Below are 20,477 nucleotides of genomic sequence, written 5' to 3'. Positions count from 1 at the left end.
GGTGATATGCCTTCAGGAAAGGCACCTGGTTAGTGAAAAAATAGCTGTGCTACAGAAGAGATGGGTGAGGAAGGTTTATCACTCGACATTCTCAACCTTCGCTAGAGTGGTGTCAATACTGGTACACTCAAGCACGTAGTTTGTAGAGGTGTCGATAGACAAAGATGGTCAATATATATTTGTAGTGTGTAAGATTTTCAATAGACTTTTATGCATTGTGTCTGTATATATCGCTCCGCCATACTCGGGGTTGGGGGGGTGGAGGAGGGTGGAGATGCAGGAAATTCTAGCAATATCGGGTAGATGGGTAGGGGTTCCTATACTTATAGTGGGTGATGTAAACAATGTTGTCAATGACCACTCGGATAAGGGAAGACATGCCTTGTTGAGGAGTGAAGGGAATGAGACAGCATTTGGTAACTATTTAAAGGAAGTAGCCTTGACAGATCTATGGCGGGTACAAAATTTGGATAAGTACTGCTACTCCTGCTATTCTGCCATATATGGCTCTTTGTCCCGTATAGACGTAGCCCTGGGAAATGAATGGATGGATAATTTGGTACAGGAGGTAGAGTATTTACCAAGAGTGGTGTCAGACCACAGTCCGCTAGTGGTGCTTCTACAAATTGAGGACCAGGGGAGTAAATCGGGATTGGGATGGAAGATTCATCCTTTTTGGCTGCAACTCCTAGACATGGGGGAGATTTGGTGATGAGCTCGTTGAATTTTTTAGGCTTAACGAGAGTAGTGCAGAGCAACCCATTGTTTGGGACACTATGAAGGCATATTTAAGTGGGATTTTGTGCAGAGACCTATCAAGGCATAAGACTACATCCAGAAACAAGGATATAGCGGTAATGGAAGAATTGAGGGCAGCGGAGGGAGCGCTGAGTAACCAGCATTCAAAGCACACCGCTTGAAGGCTGCTCAGGAAGAGGTAAATAAACTACATTTGCACAAGGCAAAAAGGTTGATTGCATTTCAAAAAGAAGCTTTCTATGCAGAGGGTGAAAAAGTAGGACATCTGCTCTCAGTGGTGGCTTCAGCGCAGCGGGACTCGACACATGTATATGCATTAAAGCAAGAGAATGACAGTGTAGTTACACAGGGGGAGCAAATTTTGAAAGTCTTTAGGGTATTTTACAGGAAGTTATACTTCTCGCAGTCGCAGCTGGTGGAAAGCGAGATTGATTCTTTACTAGGGGAGGCTCACCTACCTAAGTTAAGCAACGAAGACTGAGATCGGCTAGACAATCCTCTTCCATCGGAGGAATTGAGAGGCTTTGGCGTCCATGGCGGTTGACAGGGCACTGGGGGCATTAGGCATCCCTGCTGAAGTATATAAAAATCTCATTGAGGAAATAACTAAATTGTTAGGGGTATTTGATGAGGCGTTGGAGAGGGGACTGTTACCTGCATCTTTGAAAAAGTCTTTTTCTGTGAGGCCGGTACTGTCAAACTTGATTCCTCCTTCCACCACAAAATCAGGAAACAGTGGCTCATAAATGAAGTCCATACAGGGTCAGTAGTAGAGGGGCGCTGGTTCATCTTCTATCCTGGTTCGACTGCGTGGTGGTTCAGCAGCATCGGAGGAGGAAGACGACGACTACAAGTCAGAAAAATAAAGAAAGGTGGGATCCTCTTCCTCACTGTCTGTCGGAGGTAAGAAAAGCATATGCCTCCTCCGCTGAATAGCGAGTTTGGGATGAGCAAGACATTTTTTTTTTTTGTGTGTGTGTCAGTACTTAATTCAGTGTTTGTGTCAGTGTGCTTGTTGTAAACTTCTTTTTTTTTTCTGAATGATGGGGAAAAAAAAAATGAACAGCCGGAGATGGTGCAAACAGCGAGCACAAGTGCGGATCAGCGCTCGGCTGCTTCAGGAAGCAAGGAGGAAAAAAAAACCTTCTAAAAATCGAGCGATCAAGTACTGATCAGCGCTCTGAGGTATAAAGGTGGATGAAGAGGCGGGTAAAAAGAGAGGAGGGAGAGGGGGTTGAGGTGAATGTGGAGGGATCAAAAAATTTACTTACAGTTGTGTTGTCTTGTCTTCATTTGTCTGATGTCTTCTGTCACAGCAGGAGCAGAGATTGTGGTGTCACAGGTATCTCTGGGACCAAAAGGCCCAGCACGGCGCATGACCTGACAGTGTGACCGCCCTGTACAAAAAAAAGTCTAAAACAGTGATTTGCGTCACCTATCAACGCTTAGCGGCTGCTGGATGCACGCACGGAGGTGGTACAAAGTGGGGGCTGGGGGGTGGTGAACAGGGACAAAAAAAAAAAAAAGTCCTGGAAAACAGCACGGACATTGATCAGTGATGTAGTCACTGATCAGCGCTTGGCCGCTGCAGGACACACAAAAAAAATAAAAAATTAAAAAAAGCCAAAATCTGATTGTAACAGTTACGAATGCTGTGATTGGCTGTTCAGAATCACAGCGACTTTGACACCCCCCAGGATGACAACGCCATCTACCCTGAGGTAAGATGGCGCCGTTCCGCATAAAAGCTAGGGCATAATAATATGTATCTGGTCCAATAGGCCCAGGGCGCAAATACGTTTTACGCCCGACATCAGAAAATCTCAGGTTAAATAAGTATTCCCATCTCCAAGATGATGTCCCAATATGTAAAAGGTGTAATAATGTCACTTACCCCATGTGCAGGGCATTGCAGTAGCTTGGGTATTTATGGTTACGATCCCTCATAGTGACAGCTGTTAGTGGTTGTAGCCATGAATATCTGAGCTACTGCAATGCAGTAACTGCAGTGACACAGCGAACCAGAAGAACTACACGTTTCTAATTTGAGGTAAACAAATTACTGAGCGCCTGCAACTATCTGATGCGAATTGTAATTATATTTTAGTAAAAAATACTGTAGTATGAGCGATTTATTACAGTACCATATTTTTCAAAGTAGAACACTCACTTTTTTCCTCCAACATTTGGGGGGTGCGTCTTATAGTCTGACTGTACTGTACTTGTTGCTGTGGCTGGTGGGGAGGGGCAGCAGCGGAGGAGCGGGGCATAGGAGGCAGGAGCCGCCTTCTTCAGCCAGCACTGTGCCCACTGCTAAAGTGACATTACTCCTAGAAGTGTCAGCATCAGACCCACCTCTCCCATAACAGTGAATCATGACCACATTTTTTGCTTCAATCTTTTTTTGTATTTTCCTCCTTTCAGACCTTGGTGGGTCTTATGATCCGGTACGTATTATAGTCCGAAAAATACGATATATTTTTATTGTGGATTACACAGTCCTTAACCCCTTTCTGACGTCGAGCGTAATACTATGTACCAGGTAATTATTATTATTCCCTTGCAATCGCGCCCTCACAGAGGCTGTGCGGGCCCTATCGCCACCGGGTGTCAGCTGATTCTCACAGCTGACACTTGGTACTACATGCCAGAGGCGATGCCGCACTGCTCCTGGCACATTAACCCCTGAAATGCTGTGATCAAAGTCTGTCAAAGCATTTCCGGGGCAAGCAAAGGTAAGAGCACCCCTCTTACCTTGTATCGGCGACCCCGTGCTTTGAGCGAGGGGGCCCTATTGTAGCCATGGTGACCTGATGTAGTCAAGAAGACATCCGGGTCACCGGACATCAGGAAGTTAACTTGTGTCTGCAGGGCTGACAGCCTGCAAAGCATAGGAAATGCTGCTGCGTCCTTATGCTTTTGCAAGCGATCAGCATACAAAAAATGAAATTCCCATAGTGGGACCAAGTATAAAGTTGCAAAAAAAGTGTCAAAGTTTAAAAAAGAAAAATCCCAAAAACCCCTCCAAAAAACAATTACTGAATTGTTGTTTTTTGTTTATTCTGCCTCCGAAAAATCTGAATAGAAAGCGATCAAAAAATGTCATGTGCTCTAAAATGGTAGCAAGAAAAACGTCAACTTGTCCAGCAAAACAAGCCCTTACATGACTATCGACCGAAATATGAAAAATTATAGCTCTCAAAATATGGTGATGCAAAAACTAGTCTTTGAAAAAAAATGGGCTTTTTAGTGTGTGACAGCTGTCAATCATAAAAACCCGATATAAAACCCGACCCAAAGAATAAAGTCATCTAATTAATTATACAGCACGAGGAGCAGAGTAAAAAATAAACTTTAGGGTTAGGGTTTTGCCAGGGTTGGGGCCATGTTTTTTTTTCAAAAGTAAAGAAAAAAAAAAATGATGACGATATGGCGACTAGTGTTGAGCGGAAGTGCTCGCTAAATGAGTGTGCATCGGGTGCTCGGGTATGCACCGAGTATCGCGGGTGCTCGAGTGACATGATAGTCTCTGCCCGATATGTTTCGCGGCTGTTGAACGGCCAGAAGAAAAAACACGTGGGGATTGTCTGCCATTCACGAGTGATCCCCGCATGTTTTTTTTTGGGTGTTTTAACAACCGTGAAGCATGCGGGACGGGGACTCAAGCATGTCACTCAAGCACCCGCGATACTTGGTGCATACCCGAGTACCCGATGCAAACTCAAGTAGCGAGCACTTGCGCTTAAGATTAATGATGACTTATTCAATATAATGGCCTAATGTTATCAAATTTTGTGTCGTACCTCTGGGTTCAAAATGCTCACTATACCCCTTGATAAAATCCTTGAGGGGTCTAGTTTCCAAAATGGGGTCACTTGTCGGTGGTTTCCACTATTTATGCGCATCAGGGGCTCTCCAAACGCGACATTGCGTCCGCTCTCAATTACAGCCAATTTTGTGTTCAAAAAGTCACACAGTGCTCCTTCCCTTCTGAACCCTGCTGTGCGCCCAAACAGTGGTTTTCCCCCACATAACGGGGTATTGATGTACTCAGGAGAAATTGCATAACAAGTTTTGGGGTCAGTTTTTAGAATGTCACTTTTGGGTATTTTCTGTCATAAAGGCACCTCAAAGTTACTTCAAATGTGATGTAGTCCCTAAAAAAATGTTTATCTCAATTTTGTTGGAAAAATGAGAAATCGCTGGTCAAATTTTAATCCTTATTTCCTAACAAAAATTTTTTTTTTGTCCAAAATTGTGGTGATGTAAAGTAGACATGTGGGAAATGTTATTTATTAACTATTTTGTGTGACATATCTCTGTTTTAAGGGGCATAAAAAATTCAAATTTTGAAAATTGCGAAATGTTCTAAATTTTCGCCAAATTTCCGAATTTTTTTCACAACCAAATGCAAGCTTTATCAAAGAAATGTTATCGCTATCATGAAGTATAATATGCCACGAAAAAATAATCTCAAAATCCTTGGGATCCGTTGAAGCGTTTCAGAGTTATTAACTCATAAAGTGACTGGTCAGAATTGTAAAAATTGGCCTGGTGCAAACCACTTTCGGGGGTAAAGGGGTTAATCTAGTTCTTTCAACTAATCTAAATGATTTTATCTTCTTTTTTTTAATACACTTTACTGACACTAATCCTGATTGCTGCGGTCTAGTTTGCTGTCCCTAATCTAGACCTATCAACCAATCAAATTTATTTATTTTTTTTAATTTGATTTTGATTTTTTTTGCATGTGTGAAAAAAGAAACATCAACCCGATGCCGATAAGTTATGTGCGTCACTGACCAGTGTTCAAGGGCTGTAGGACAAACGCATAAGAAAAAAAAATGTCATTGGCTGAACAGCCAATCATAAGGATCGTAGCTGCAGGTTTCACCGTGGCTACAAGTCCCGGTGCCCTGCTGTCAGAAACAGCGCCTATGCGATCACTGTGCGTTTAGTCACGGTGAACGCATGAATGACTTGACGTATAAATACTTAATTGGTCGGGAATTCCTTCCCTTCCATGACATGTATATTTACTGAAAATGTTGTGAAGGGGTTAACAGACGCCTTAGGTAACTTGAAGCTGCGATCATCCAATTGCTTGTACTATACATAGCCGTGCATCGGCACTGCTATTTATAGAGAAAATTCCGATGTATGAACACCAGCTAAACGCTGACTTTCTACATCAGACCTCGGCTGTCTTGGCAACCCATCGGCACCCAGTGATCACATCATGGCCGTGTGGAATGATGCTCCCAATGTGCTGACATGTGTTAAATGTCACTGTTGGAGATTGACAGCAGCATTTAACAGCTTGACAGCCTTCAGCCATACTTCAGTATACTTTAGCCATCATTTGCTAGGAAAGATGCTTGCTCAGCTTGTGTGCCCACATCAAAGGCCGGGTCATGACATATGACGAAAGTTTGTCATATGTTGTGAAGGGGTTAATGAATAGGGAGCTTCTGACTCTAGCGCGCCTCCTTCTCAAGACTTGTCTCTTTGCCATGTATAGATACTAGCTATTGAACCAGTTCTACGCCCGGGTGGCGAGCATTTTTATTGGTATATGGTCTCCCATCCTGGTATTTGTGTTGCCCAATCCTGTTCCCCCATCCTGTTATGTGCTTCCCTTATCCCTATCCTGGTATGGATGGCACCCCTCACCCCCAATCCTGGTATGGATGGCACCCCTCACCCCCAATCCTAGTATGCATGGCACCCCTCACCCCCAATCCTGGCATGCATGGCGCCCCTCATCCCCAATCCTGGTATGCATGGCACCCCTCGTCCCAAATCCTGGTATGCATGGCACCCCTCACCCCCAATCCTGGCATGCATGGCGCCCCTCATCCCCAATCCTGGTATGCATGGCGCCCCTCATCCCCAATCCTGGTATGCATGGCACCCCTCGTCCCAAATCCTGGTATGCATGGCACCCCTCGTCCCAAATCCTGGTATGCATGGCACCCCTCATCCCCAATCCTGGTATGCATGGCGCCCCTTTTCCCCAATCCTGGTATGCATGGCGCCCCTTTTCCCCAATCCTGGTATGCATGGCGCCCCTTTTCCCCAATCCTGGTATGCATGGTGCCCCTTTTCCCCAATCCTGGTATGCATGGCGCCACTTTTCCCCAATCCTGGTATGCATGGCGCCCCTTTTCCCCAATCCTGGTATGCATGGCGCCCCTCATCCCCCATCCTGGTATGCATGGTACCCCTCATCCCCCAATCCTGGTATGCATGGTGCCCCTCATCCCCCAATCCTGGTATGCATGGTGCCCCTCATCCCCCAATCCTGGTATGCATGGTACCCCTCATCCCCCAATCCTGGTATGCATGGTACCCCTCATTCCTATCCTGGTATGCATGGCCTCCCCAGATCCCTATCCTGGTATGTATTGTAGCCCTCATCCAGGTATACATGGCACCCCTCATCCAAATTCTGCTATGTATGGCACCTCTCATCCCCCAATCCCTAGTATGTATGGCCTTCTCATCCCCCAGTTCTGATATGCATGGCACCCAAACACTCATCCTGGTATGCATGGCAATCCTTATCCCTATCCTGGTATGGATGGTACCCCGCATCCCTATCCTAGTATGTATAGTACCCCTCATCCTGGTATGCATAGCACCCTATCCCTCATCCTGGTATACATGGCACCTCTCATCCCAATTCTGGTATGTATGGGCCTCCTCATCCCTCAATCCTGGTATGCATGGTACCCCGCATTCCTATCCTGGTGTGCATGGTACCCCTCATCCTGGTATGCATGGCACCCCATCCCTCATCCTGGTATGCATGACACCCCATCCCTCATCCTGGTATGCATGACACCCCATCCCTCATCCTGGTATGCATGGCAGCCCATCCCTCATCCTGGTATGTATGGCACCCCACATCCCTATTCTGGTATGTATGGTACCCCTCATCATGGTATACTTGGCACCCTATCCCTCATCCTGGTATACATGGCACCCCTCATCCCAATTCTGGTATGTATGGGCCTCCTTATCCCTCAATCCTGGTATGCATGGCACTCCATCCCTCATCCTGGTATGCATGGTACCCCGCATTCCTATCCTGGTATGCATGGTACCCCTCATCCCTATTCTGGTGTGCAAGGTACCCCTCATCCTGGTATGCATGGCACCCCATCCCTCATCCTAGTATGCATGGCACCCCATCCCTCATCCTAGTATGTATGGTACCCCACATCCCTATTCTGGTATGTATGGCACCCCTCATCCCCCAATCCTGGTATGTATGGCATCCTCATCCCCCAATCCTGATATGCATGGCACCCAACCACTCATCCTGGTATGCATGGCAATCCTTATACCTATCCTGGTAGGTATGGTACCCCGCATCCCTATCCTGGTATGTATAGTACCCCTCATCCTGGTATGCATGGCACCCCATCCCTCATCCTGGTATGCATGGCACCCCATCCCTCATCCTGGTATGCATGGTACCTCCGCATCCCTATCCTGGTATGTATAGTACCCCTCATCCTGGTATGCATGGCACTCCATCCCTCATCCTGGTATGCATGGTACCTCGCATTCCTATCCTGGTATGCATGGTACCCCTGTACCCCTCATCCCTATTCTGGTATGCATGGTACCCCTCATCCTGGTATGCGTGGCACCCCATCCCTCATCCTGGTATGCATGGCACCCCATCCCTCATCCTGGTATGCATGGCACCCCATCCCTCATCCTGGTATGCATGGCACCCCATCCCTCATCCTGGTATGCATGGCACCTCATCCTGGTATGCATGGCACCCCATCCCTCATCCTGGTATGCATGGCACCCCATCCCTCATCCTGGTATGCATGGCACCCCATCCCTCATCCTGGTATGCGTGGCACCCCATCCCTCATTCTGGTATGTATGGTACCCCACATCCCTATTCTGGTATGTATGGTACCCCTCATCCTGGTATACATGGCACCCCTTATCCCAATTCTGGTATGTATGGGCCTCCTTATCCCTCAATCCTGGTATGCATGACACTCCATCCCTCATCCTGGTATGTATGGTACCCCGCATTCCTCTTCTGGTGTGCATGGTACCCCTCATCCTGGTATGCATGGCACCCCATCCCTCATCCTGGTATGCATGGCACCCCATCCCTCATCCTGGTATGCATGGCACCCCATCCCTCATCCTGGTATGTGTGGCACCCCATCCCACATCCTGGTATGCGTGGCACCCCATCCCTCATCTTGGTGTGCATGGCACCCCATCCCACATCCTGGTATGCGTGGCACCCAATCCCTCATCCTGGTATGCATGGTACCCCGCATCCCTATCCTGGTATGTATAGTACCCCTCATCCTGGTATGCATGGCACCCCATCCCTCATCCTGGTATGCATGGTACCCCCGCATCCCTATTCTGGTATGCATGGCACCCCATCCCTCATCCTGGTATGCATGGCACCCCATCCCTCATCCTGGTATGCATGGCGCCCCATCCCTCATCCTGGTATGCATGGCGCCCCATCCCTCATCCTGGTATGCATGGCACCCCATCCCTCATCCTGGTATGCATGGCACCCCATCCCTCATCCTGGTATGCGTGGCACCCCATCCCTCATCCTGGTATGCGTGGCACCCCATCCCTCATCCTGGTATGCGTGGCACCCCATCCTTCATCCTGGTATGCATGGCACCCCATCCCTATTCTGGTATGTATGGTACCCCTCATCCTGGTATACATGGCACCCCTTATCCCAATTCTGGTATGTATGGGCCTCCTTATCCCTCAATCCTGGTATGCATGGCGCCCCATCCCTCATCCTGGTATGCATGGCGCCCCATCCCTCATCCTGGTATGCATGGCACCCCATCCCTCATCCTGGTATGCATGGCACCCCATCCCTCATCCTGGTATGCGTGGCACCCCATCCCTCATCCTGGTATGCGTGGCACCCCATCCCTCATCCTGGTATGCGTGGCACCCCATCCTTCATCCTGGTATGCATGGCACCCCATCCCTATTCTGGTATGTATGGTACCCCTCATCCTGGTATACATGGCACCCCTTATCCCAATTCTGGTATGTATGGGCCTCCTTATCCCTCAATCCTGGTATGCATGGCACTCCATCCCTCATCCTGGTATGCATGGTACCCCACATTCCTATTCTGGTGTGCATGGTACCCCTCATCCTGGTATGCATGGCACCCCATCCCTCATCCTGGTATGCATGGCACCCCATCCCTCATCCTGGTATGCATGGCACCCCATCCCTCATCCTGGTATGCATGGCACCCCATCCCTCATCCTGGTATGCATGGCACCCCATCCCTCATCCTGGTATGCATGGCACCCCATCCCTCATCCTGGTATGCATGGCACCCCATCCCTCATCCTGGTATGCATGGCACCCCATCCCTCATCCTGGTATGCATGGCACCCCATCCCTCATCCTGGTATGCATGGCACCCCATCCCTCATCCTGGTATGCATGGCACCCCATCCCTCATCCTGGTATGCATGGCACCCCATCCCTCATCCTGGTATGCATGGCACCCCATCCCTCATCCTGGTATGCATGGCACCCCATCCCTCATCCTGGTATGCATGGCACCCCATCCCTCATCCCGGTATGCGTGGCACCCCATCCCACATCCTGGTATGCGTGGCACCCCACCCCTCATCTTGGTGTGCGTGGCACCCCATCCCACATCCTGGTATGCGTGGCACCCCATCCCTCATCCTGGTATGTATGGTACCCCGCATCCCTATCCTGGTATGTATAGTACCCCTCATCCTGGTATGCATGGCACTCCATCCCTCATCCTGGTATGCATGACCTCGCATTCCTATCCTGGTTTGCATGGTACCCCTCATCCCTATTCTGGTATGTATGGTACCCCTCATCCTGGTATACATGGCACCCCTTATCCCAATTCTGGTATGTATGGGCCTCCTTATCCCGTAATCCTGGTATGCATGGCACTCCATCCCTCATCCTGGTATGAATGGTACCCCGCATTCCTATTCTGGTGTGCATGGTACCCCTCATCCTGGTATGCATGGCACCCCATCCCTCATCCTGGTATGCATGGCACCCCATCCCTCATCCTGGTATGCATGGCACCCCATCTCTCATCCTGGTATGCTTGGCACCCCATCCCTCATCCTGGTATGTGTGGCACCCCATCCCTCATCCTGGTATGCGTGGCACCCCATCCCTCATCCTGGTATGCGTGGCACCCCATCCCTCATCCTGGTATGCGTGGCACCCCATCCCTCATCTTGGTATGCGTGGCACCCCATCCCTCATCTTGGTATGCGTGGCACCCCATCCCTCATCTTGGTATGCGTGGCACCCCATCCCTCATCTTGGTATGCGTGGCACCCCATCCCTCATCTTGGTATGCGTGGCACCCCATCCCTCATCTTGGTATGCGTGGCACCCCATCCCTCATCTTGGTATGCGTGGCACCCCATCCCTCATCTTGGTATGCGTGGCACCCCATCCCTCATCTTGGTATGCGTGGCACCCCATCCCTCATCTTGGTATGCGTGGCACCCCATTCCACATCCTGGTATGCGTGGCACCCCATCCCTCATCTTGGTGTGCATGGCACACCATCCCACATCCTGGTATGCGTGGCACCCAATCCTTCATCCTGGTATGTATGGTACCCTACATCCCAATTCTGATATGTATGGCACCCCTCATCCCCCAATCATAATATGCATGGCACCCAACCCCTCATCCTGGTATGCATGGCTGCCTCATCCTCAATCCTGGTATGTATGGCCCCCTCATCCCTATCCTAGTATACATGGCACTCCTCATGCCCCAATCCTGGTATGCATTGCAGCACATATTCCTATTCTGGTATGCTTGGTACCCCTAATCCCTATTCTGGTATGCATGGCACCCCATCCATCATCCTGGTAGGCATGGTACCCCGCATTCCTATCCTGGTATGCATGGCACCCATCATCCCCAATGCTGGTATGCATGGCACCCCTCATCCCCCATTCCTGGTATGCACGGTACCCCTCACCCCCCCCCCCCAATCCTGGTATGCACGGTACCCCTCATCACCCCAATCCTGGTATGCACTGTACCCCTCATCCCCCCCAATCTTGGTATGCGTGGCCCCCGCATCTCTTTCACGCTGCACACATACAAAAAAAAAAAAGCACTTATACTCACCTCTCTTCCCTGTGCTCCAGCGCTGCTATGTCCTGTTCTGCCGGAGGCCGGGGGAGGAGTGTGGTGCCGAAGTACGCACGTTCCCATACCGCGCTGTCCGGCGCCATTTTGCTGAAGACACTGCAAATGTGTCTTCAGTAAAACGGCGCCGGATAGCGCTATGCGCCGATTCCGACGCATTCACTCCTGCCCCGGTCTCCGGCGAGAAGAGAGGCGCCGCGGCAATGCTCCTCCCGGTCAGGTAAGTATGTAAGTATGGCGCTGGAGATCGCGGTATGCGTTCAGTGTCCACACATACCGTGATCTCCGGCGCCATACACTCCTCTTACCTGTAACAGCTTCATGCGTTCTTCTGTCTGGAGCCAGACTGTGCAGGCGTGTCGCGCTTGTGCAGTCTATAGAGGCTTCAGACAGAGGGACGCATCTACGATTATATTATAGATTTTCCATCAGACACTTTCTCATTTCTATACTGTGTTGTTTTTTTTTTTTAACAGTAATGCAGATGGCTCTCTTTCCCATAACGGTTTGGATCATCTTTTAGTAAATGTGACATTATGTGACATAATGGTATTTTTGGCAAATTCCTCAACACTTCAAGAGGATTCAGGATGGCTGGCTAGGATAAGAATATTTGTGACTGAAAACTTAATGAGCGGATGGCTGAACAGCAAGCAGTTAAAAAGGCTGCTGGAAGTTACCAACAGACTGTTGTATATTCAGAGAAACAGAGGTGAGAATTGTGAACAGGCATAATTATAATCATTTATTGGACCCTTCCCCTAGAACATTTCAATATCCATAATATACCATTTCATAGACTTCAATATCTGGTGGACAACAGGCCAAGATAAGCCCAATCTTATGGGACATCTTGTTTCAAGTTGTTTTAGTTAAATTCTGTTAATACTTGTGTATTTTAGTGTCTACAGAAAAGATGATTCAGGCTGTGTACATGATGTATCAACAAAGAGACCTCCCATTTTCTGTACGTTCCATGCTTCTAACCTTTTTCAGCAAGGTTTACTTAAAAGAAGATGATGTGTTTCTCAATCAGGCAAGGTAAGATTGACTACAGTGAATATGGTGTTTTTTTCCCTTTGCTGTATAAATGTCACAGAATTGACTACTCGCCTTCCGACTGCATATGCAGTGAAAATCCACGACATTGTATGCTACCAGATAAATTTGATTACATTTCATCAAAGCCCATCTACAAAGTGCAGAGATTTTCTATGCAGATGTTTCCCTTTTGCAGAATGCACATCGTATATATTTGGATTAATCAGTTGGTTTATTGCGGAACACAAGAACCATTGGTGAGTCTGCTGCCACCTGGAGGCTGACACTAAGACTACATCTTAACAAAAAAGTTGGCTATTTCCCAGCAGACTTTACCTTGTCTGCTAGCACCAAGCCTCTTTACTTTACCTTAACTCCTTCACGATCTTCCCATCTTTTTCGGCACATGACAGCTGATTTGATCAACTGTCTTGTAACCCCTAACCTATGTTATCACCACGTATTGTAGGATGTTTTGAGACGGTTTCTGCTCCAAATTATATTGTAAAATCCTAGTACGTGTACTAAGAGAGAGGACCATACTAAAATATTCTGGCACTAGCATATGTACTTCTAGTTGGCTAAAATTGACACTTTGTTTTGGTCTAGGCGTCACTCTACTCCTTAATTTTGTTTTTATTTCCTAAACCCCCTTTAACATAGACTCTATTCCAGAAGGAAAGAGATGCCTGCAGGCACAAAGAAACTAAGATGAAGTCAGGGTGAATAAATATAAATTCTGCTCTCACACTTGTCGTGATTCCAATCTCTGAAAGCGGCATTTCACATGATCACACATCACAAACCCTGGCCACCTGCCCTCCTGCCACATGATTGCGGGGCGCCGATGGGTTGGCATGACAGCCGGTGATCTGCAGAAGACCCCTGTGCTTTTCATTGGTGATCTGAAGATTATGATTTTTGCTACATAAAGCATGTGTAGTTCAAGCGATCAGACGATCACAGTTTCAAGTCTCCTAAGGAGACCATTGAATTAAGTAAAAAGTAGAAAAAAAAGCTTTTAAAACTATAAAAATTCAAATCTCTCCCCTTTTCCCCATTCAAAATAAAACAATAATAAAAATAAAAAATGCGCATGTTTGGTATCTCTACATTCCTTTTAAAAACTCCCAATCTATCAAATTAAAAAAAAAAAACATAGTTTCTACCCCAAAATGTTAGCAATAAAAATGTCAGCTCAGCGCACAAAAAAAAGCACTCACCCAGGCCCAAATCCGGAAAAATGGAGATGCTATGGGTCTCGGAAAATGGCAGTGTTTTCTATTATACAAACTTTGGATTATTTTTTCACCACTTAAATAATAGAAATAAAAATGTAAATGTTTGGAATCTACGAACTCTTAACCTGGAAAATCATCATGGCTGGTCAGTTATAGCATTAAGTGAACATGGTAAAAAAACAAACAAAACAATTGTGGAATTGCACTTTATTTTGCTCTTTCACTGTACTTGGAATTTTTTACCGTTTTCCAGTATGCTATATGGTAAAATCAAAGTTGTGTCTGGGAAGAAGAGGAGCAAAAGCTGAAAACCCAAGGTTGCGAAGAGGAGATGGGAATACCCCTTTAACCCCCAAGGTGGATTGCATGTTAATAACCAGGCTAATTTTTACAATTCTGACCACTGTCACTTTGTGGTAATAACTGTGGAACGCATGGGACTCAAGTAACGAGCACTTGCGCTGAAGACTAATGTCAACTTCTTCAAGTGCTCGCTACTTGAGTTTGCATCGGGTACCATGTATCGCGGGTGCTCGAGTGACATGCTCGAGCCCACGTCCCGCATGTTTCACGGTTATTAGACACCCCCAAAAAAACATGTGGGGATTGCTCATGTATGGCAGGCAATCCCCACGAGTTTTTTTTGGGTTGTATAACAACCAAGAAACATGCGGGATGGGGACTCGAGCATGTCACTCGAGCACCCGCGATACTCTGTGCATACCTGAGCACCTGATGCAAATTCAAGTAGCGAGCACTTGCGCTCAACATCAGTCGCCATATTGTCATCGTTTTTTTTTCTTTACTCTTGAAAAAAATCACAACGCTAAGCCAACCCTAATCGTAATCCTAGTCCTAGCACAGCCCTAGCCCGAGGGATTCATTCACTATAGTGAGGCAGCAGAGTTACTCTGGACTCCGTCTGGCCTCTATTTAGCGGTGTCCTTGTATCAGAGGTTCACAAAACTCTGGCCGACAGCACTTTTATGCATGCCTAATAAAAAAAAACGGACGCCGTGGGATCACAGGCCAGGTTGAGTCCACGGTGCCTCCATCTGCCTCATTATAGGGAGTATGGCTGTGGAGTCGTAGTCAGTGTCCATTTTGGTGGAGTCGGAATCGGGAGTCTGTATAAAATGGACCGACTCCAACTCCTAAAATATATAATAAATTGGGTACAGTAGTTCAATGCAGTTTGTGGGGAACATTTATTTTTCATAAGAATCTGTGAAAGTTATGAAATGTCCTATTCCTGATTTAACGGTATAGACTTTTAGCTGAGGTGAAACTGTGCTACAGTAAATTTATTACTTAAACGTGAGCCATGTATGAGGGAGTCAGAGTTGAAGTCAGTGTCATAGAAATTGAGGAGTTGGAGAGGCTTACCTACTCCACAGCCCTGATAGGGAATCTTCTGCCGGAGGTTCCGTCTGAATCACGCATTTCAGAGATTTACTTGGAAACCCCGATGTAAGCGCTCAGCGCCGAATAGATGTGAGCCGAGCTTTACTGCGATCTTTGGGGCACAGAATGAACAAATCCGCAGCAGGTGAAGAATTGGTCTTATTTATTTTTTTATGCCTTCCTCATGCAGTGTATGTGATTAGACGACTTTATTCTTTGGGTCGGTGCGATTACATCGATACCAGATTTAAATTGGGTTTTTATGATTGACAGCTGTCACACACTAAAAAACCCTTTATTTTTGTTGTTGCAAAGGCTAGATTTTGCAGCGCCATATTTTGAGAGATGTAATTTTTCCATATTTCGGCCAACAAAGTAATGTAGGTCTTGTTTTTTACTAGACAAGTTGACGTTTTTATTGGTACCATTTTTGGACAAGTGACATTTTTCGATCGCTTTCTATTCCGATTTTTGGGAGGCAGAATAAACAAAAACCAACAATTCAGGATTTTTTTTTTTGTTTTTTTTTTTTGCCCGAAAATGGTACCAATAAAAACGTCTCCTTGTCCCGCAAAAATACAATCCCTGACATGGGTGTCGGCCGAAATATGGAAAGATTATAGCACTCAAAAGATGTCAACGTAAAAACTAGTTTTTGCAAAAAGTTTTTGCGTTTTTTAGTGTGTGACAGCAGCCAAACATAAAAACCCAATATAAATCAGGTATCGCTCTAATGGCACCGACCCGAAGGGTAAAGTAGTCTAATCACTTAGCACGAGGAACAGCGTAAAATATAAATAAAACCAATTTTTCACCTGCTGCTGATTTGTTCATTCTGCCTCCCAAAGATCGGCTGACATTTATCCTGCTCTCTGCGCTGAGCGCTTACAACGGGGTTTCTGTGTAAATCTCTGACATACGTTATTTAGACGGAATCCCCGGTGGAAGATTCCCTATAATGATGCAGATGGAGGCACCGTGTACGCGGTCTGGCCTGTAATCTGACGGTGTCCGTCTTTTTATTTTGCGTGCATAAAAGTGCTGTCGGCAACAGTTTAGTAAACCTCTGAAAATAAGGATACCGCTAAGCAGAGGCCAGACTGAGTCCAGAGTACCTCTGCTGCCTCATTATAGTGAATGGATCCCTCTGGGATGCATCTGAATTATGTCACTTGGAGATTTAAATGGAAACCCTGATATCAGTGCTCAGCGTAGAGCACAGGATTAATGGGAACATTTTATATAACATTTTAGATCACAATAAAAGCTTCGACTCAATCCACAAAAAAAGCCCCCACTCAGGTCCGTCATCTGTTAACGGAAATATAGGCGGCTTCCATGTTACTAGTAACACACAGGCTCTGGAAAAGCAAAATGACCCTTGCCCCCCCCCCCCCCCCCCCCCCCCCCCCAAAGAAACTCAGCAAATTCTATGCTCCCAAATACAAATGCCCACCTCTTTTGCCCACGGTGTGCCTAAACCGCAGTTAGCGTCCACATTTTTGGCATTTCTGTAGCGATGAGAGCCCCCCTAATTTACGGGTGCATGTCTCCAGAAGCACGATTCGGTCTTTACATACTGGTCGCTACAACGGCAATTTTCACTCGGCAACATCCACTGCTTCTTGTTTCTGAAAAACACCCATGTAGTTAAAATCCTCACCCCACCTGTAGCTAAATTCCCAAAAAGGTATAATTTCTAAAATGGGTTCACTTGAGGGGTGTTTCTGTTCTTCTAGCACTTAAGAGCTGTGTATATGGAGTCTACGTACTATTCTAGGAAAATCTGCGCTCCAGGAGGCAAATAGCTCTCATTTCCTCCCGAGTCTCACTGTGTGGCTAAGCAGTACTGTACAGCCACTCATTCAGCAAAAATTTTGTGACAAGTTTTGGTGTCATTTTTACCCATTTCCCAGTGTGAAAATGTAAAATCTGGTGTTAAACAAAACTTTGGTGGTACGATGGTGTAAAATTCTGAGAGGAACATGTGGTGTCAACATGCTCACTGCACCCCTAGATTAATTTATTGAGAAGTGTAGTTTGTAAAAACAGGTCTCTTATGGGGGTGGTTCTGCTGTTCTGGCACCTTGGGGACTCTGCCAATGTGACATGGCACCTTCAAACCAGCCCAGCAAATATGAACTCTAATATGTTGCTTCTTTCCTTCTGAGCTTTGCACTCTGCCTCAGAAGTAGTGTTCTTGAGGGGTCTAGTTTCTAAAATGGGGTCACTTGTGGGAGTTTCCGCTGTTTAGGCACATGAGGGGCTCTCCAAACGCGGCATGGGTCCGCTAATTATTCAAGCAAATTTTACATTTAAAAAATAAAATAGCGCTCCTTCCCTTATGAACCATTCTGTGTGCCCAAACAGTGGTTTTACCCCACACATGGGGTACCTGCATCATTGGGAGAAATTGCACAACAAATTTTGGGGTCCATTTTTTTCCTGTTACCCTTGCGAAAATAAAAAAAATTGGGTCTAAAGTAACATTTTTGTGAAAAAAGTTAAATGTTCATTGTTCTCTTCCACAAAATTACTGTGAAGCACCTGAAGGGTTAATAAACTTCTTGAATGTGGTTTTCAGCACATGGAGGGGTGCAGATTTTAGAACGGTGTCACTTTTGAGTATTTTCTGTCATAAAGGCCCCTTAAAGTCACTTCAAATGTGACTTGCTCCCTAAAAAAAAAAATGGTTTTGTAAATTTTGTGGAAAAAAACTAGAAATCGCTGGTCAACTTTTGATCCTTATAACTTCCTAATACAAAAAATTTTGTTCCAAAATTGTGCTGATGTAGACATGTGGGAAATGTTGTTTACTAATTTTGTGTGATATATCTCTCTGATTTAAGGGCATGAAAATTCAAAGTTTGAAAATTGCAAAATGTTCAAAATTTGCCAAATTTCCATTTTTTTCACAAACTAACACCAGTTGTATCAAATACATTTTACCACTATCATGAAGTACGGTATGTTACGAAAAAACAATCTCAGAATCAGGGGGATCCTTTGAAGCGTTCCAGAGTAATTACCTCATAAAGTGACAGTGGTCAGAATTGTAAAAATTGGCCTGGTCATTAACGTGCAAACAGTCTTCGTGGGTGAAGAGGTTAATGGCGAGGCCAAATTTTTAAAATTTGGCCAGTGTCACTTTGAGGTAATTACTCTGGAACGCTTCAACGGATCCCACTGATTCTGAGAATGTTTTTTCGTGACATATTGTACTTCATGATTGTGGTGAAATTTATTTGTTACGACTTGGGTTCATTTGTGAAAATGGTGGAAATTTATAGAAAATTTTGCAATTTTCAAACTTTGAATTTTCATGCCCTTAAATTAGAGAGATATGTCACACAAAATAGTTAATAAGTAACATTTCCTACATGTCTACTTTACAAATGCGTCAGTTTTGAAACATATTTTTTTTTTGTTAGAATGGTTAAAAGTTGATCAGCAATTTCTCATTTTTCCAACAAAATTTCCAAAACTATTTTTTTAGGACCCAATCACATTTCAAATGACTTTGGGAGAGTCTATAGGACAGAAAATACCCATAAGTGACACCATTCTAAAAACTGCACCCCTCTAAGTGCTCAAAACCACATTCAAGAAGTTTATTAACCCTTCAGTTGCTTCATTAGACCCAAAGCAGTGTGGAAGGAAAAAATTAACATTTTATTTTTTTTCCACAAGAATTTTACTTTAGCCCTAAATGTAACAAAAGAAAATCAACCCCAAAATTTGTTGTGCAATTACCCCTGAGTATGCTTATACCCCATATGCGGGGTAAAACTACCGAGCTCATGGCAGGGCTCAGAAGGCAAGGAGTACCTTTTGACTTTTTGAATGCAGAAATCGCTGGAATCGAGAGCGGACGCCTTGTCTCGTTTGGAGAGCCCCTGATGTGGCTAATAATAATAATATTAATAATATTATTAATCCATGGTGCTGTACATAAGAGGATTACATACAAAATACAGATATCACTTACAGTAAATGAACTAACAATGATAGATTGGTACAAAAGGAAGAGGACCCTGCTTTTGCGGGCTAACATTCTACTGGATAATGGGGAAGGAGACAGTTGGTGGGTGGCTGCAGCAGCTCTGGTGGTGGTGATGCGGCAGCGTTGTCATTGCAGGTTGTAAGCTTTCTTTGAAGACATGGGTTTTCAGTTTCCGTCTGAAGGATCCAAATGTGGCACATAATCGGACGTGTTGTCACAGAATTCCAGAGGATGGGGAATATCCGGGAGAAGTCTTGGAGGCAATTGGATGAGGAACGAATAAGTGTGGAGAAGAGGAGGTGGTCTTGGGAGGACTGGAGAGTACGTGAGGGAATATATAGGGAGACTAGTTCAGATATGTTTTGAGGAGACCGGTTATGGATGGCTTTTTAGGTCAGTGTTAGTAGTTTGAACTGCATACTCTGGGCAATTGGGAGTCAGTGAAGATATTTGCAAAGGTGGGTAGCAGAGGAGTAGCGAGGAGAGCGATGAACTAGTCGGGCAGCAGAGTTCAGGACAGACTGTAGAGGTGCGAGTGTGTTAGTAGGTAGACCACACAGGAAGATGTTGCAGTAGTCGAGGCAGGTGATGATGAGGGCATGCACAAGCAGTTTAGTAGATTGAGGGTTGAGGAAAGGACAGATTCTGGAAATGTTTTTGAGCTGGAGGCGACAGGAGGTGGCGAGGGCTTGGATGTCTGGTTTGAAGGACAGAGCAGAGTCGAGGGTTACACGGAGGCAGCGGATTTCTGGTACAGGGGAAAGAGTGATGTCATTTATTGTGATAGATAGATCAGATGGGTAAGATAG

At 45.9% G+C, this 20,477-nt stretch overlaps 1 protein-coding gene across 1 annotated transcript in view; it reads left to right on the top strand.

Annotated features, from left to right (window-relative positions):
* Positions 1-20,477, top strand: part of TEX10 (testis expressed 10) — a 269,253-nt gene that overhangs the window by 35,831 nt on the left and 212,945 nt on the right. Inside the window, exons 5-6 of the mRNA XM_073678358.1 lie at positions 12,456-12,691; positions 12,882-13,020. Coding sequence (XP_073534459.1) covers positions 12,456-12,691; positions 12,882-13,020 — 375 coding nt within the window. The remainder of the gene's footprint in view (positions 1-12,455; positions 12,692-12,881; positions 13,021-20,477) is intronic.

Source organism: Phyllobates terribilis, unplaced genomic scaffold (assembly GCF_046119375.1).
Source record: "Phyllobates terribilis strain yellow unplaced genomic scaffold, ASM4611937v1 Scaffold_4__5_contigs__length_816908805, whole genome shotgun sequence".
Taxonomy (NCBI): Eukaryota; Metazoa; Chordata; class Amphibia; order Anura; family Dendrobatidae; genus Phyllobates; species Phyllobates terribilis.
Note: the sequence above shows the minus strand (reverse complement) of the source record. Positions and strands in the feature narration are given on the sequence as shown.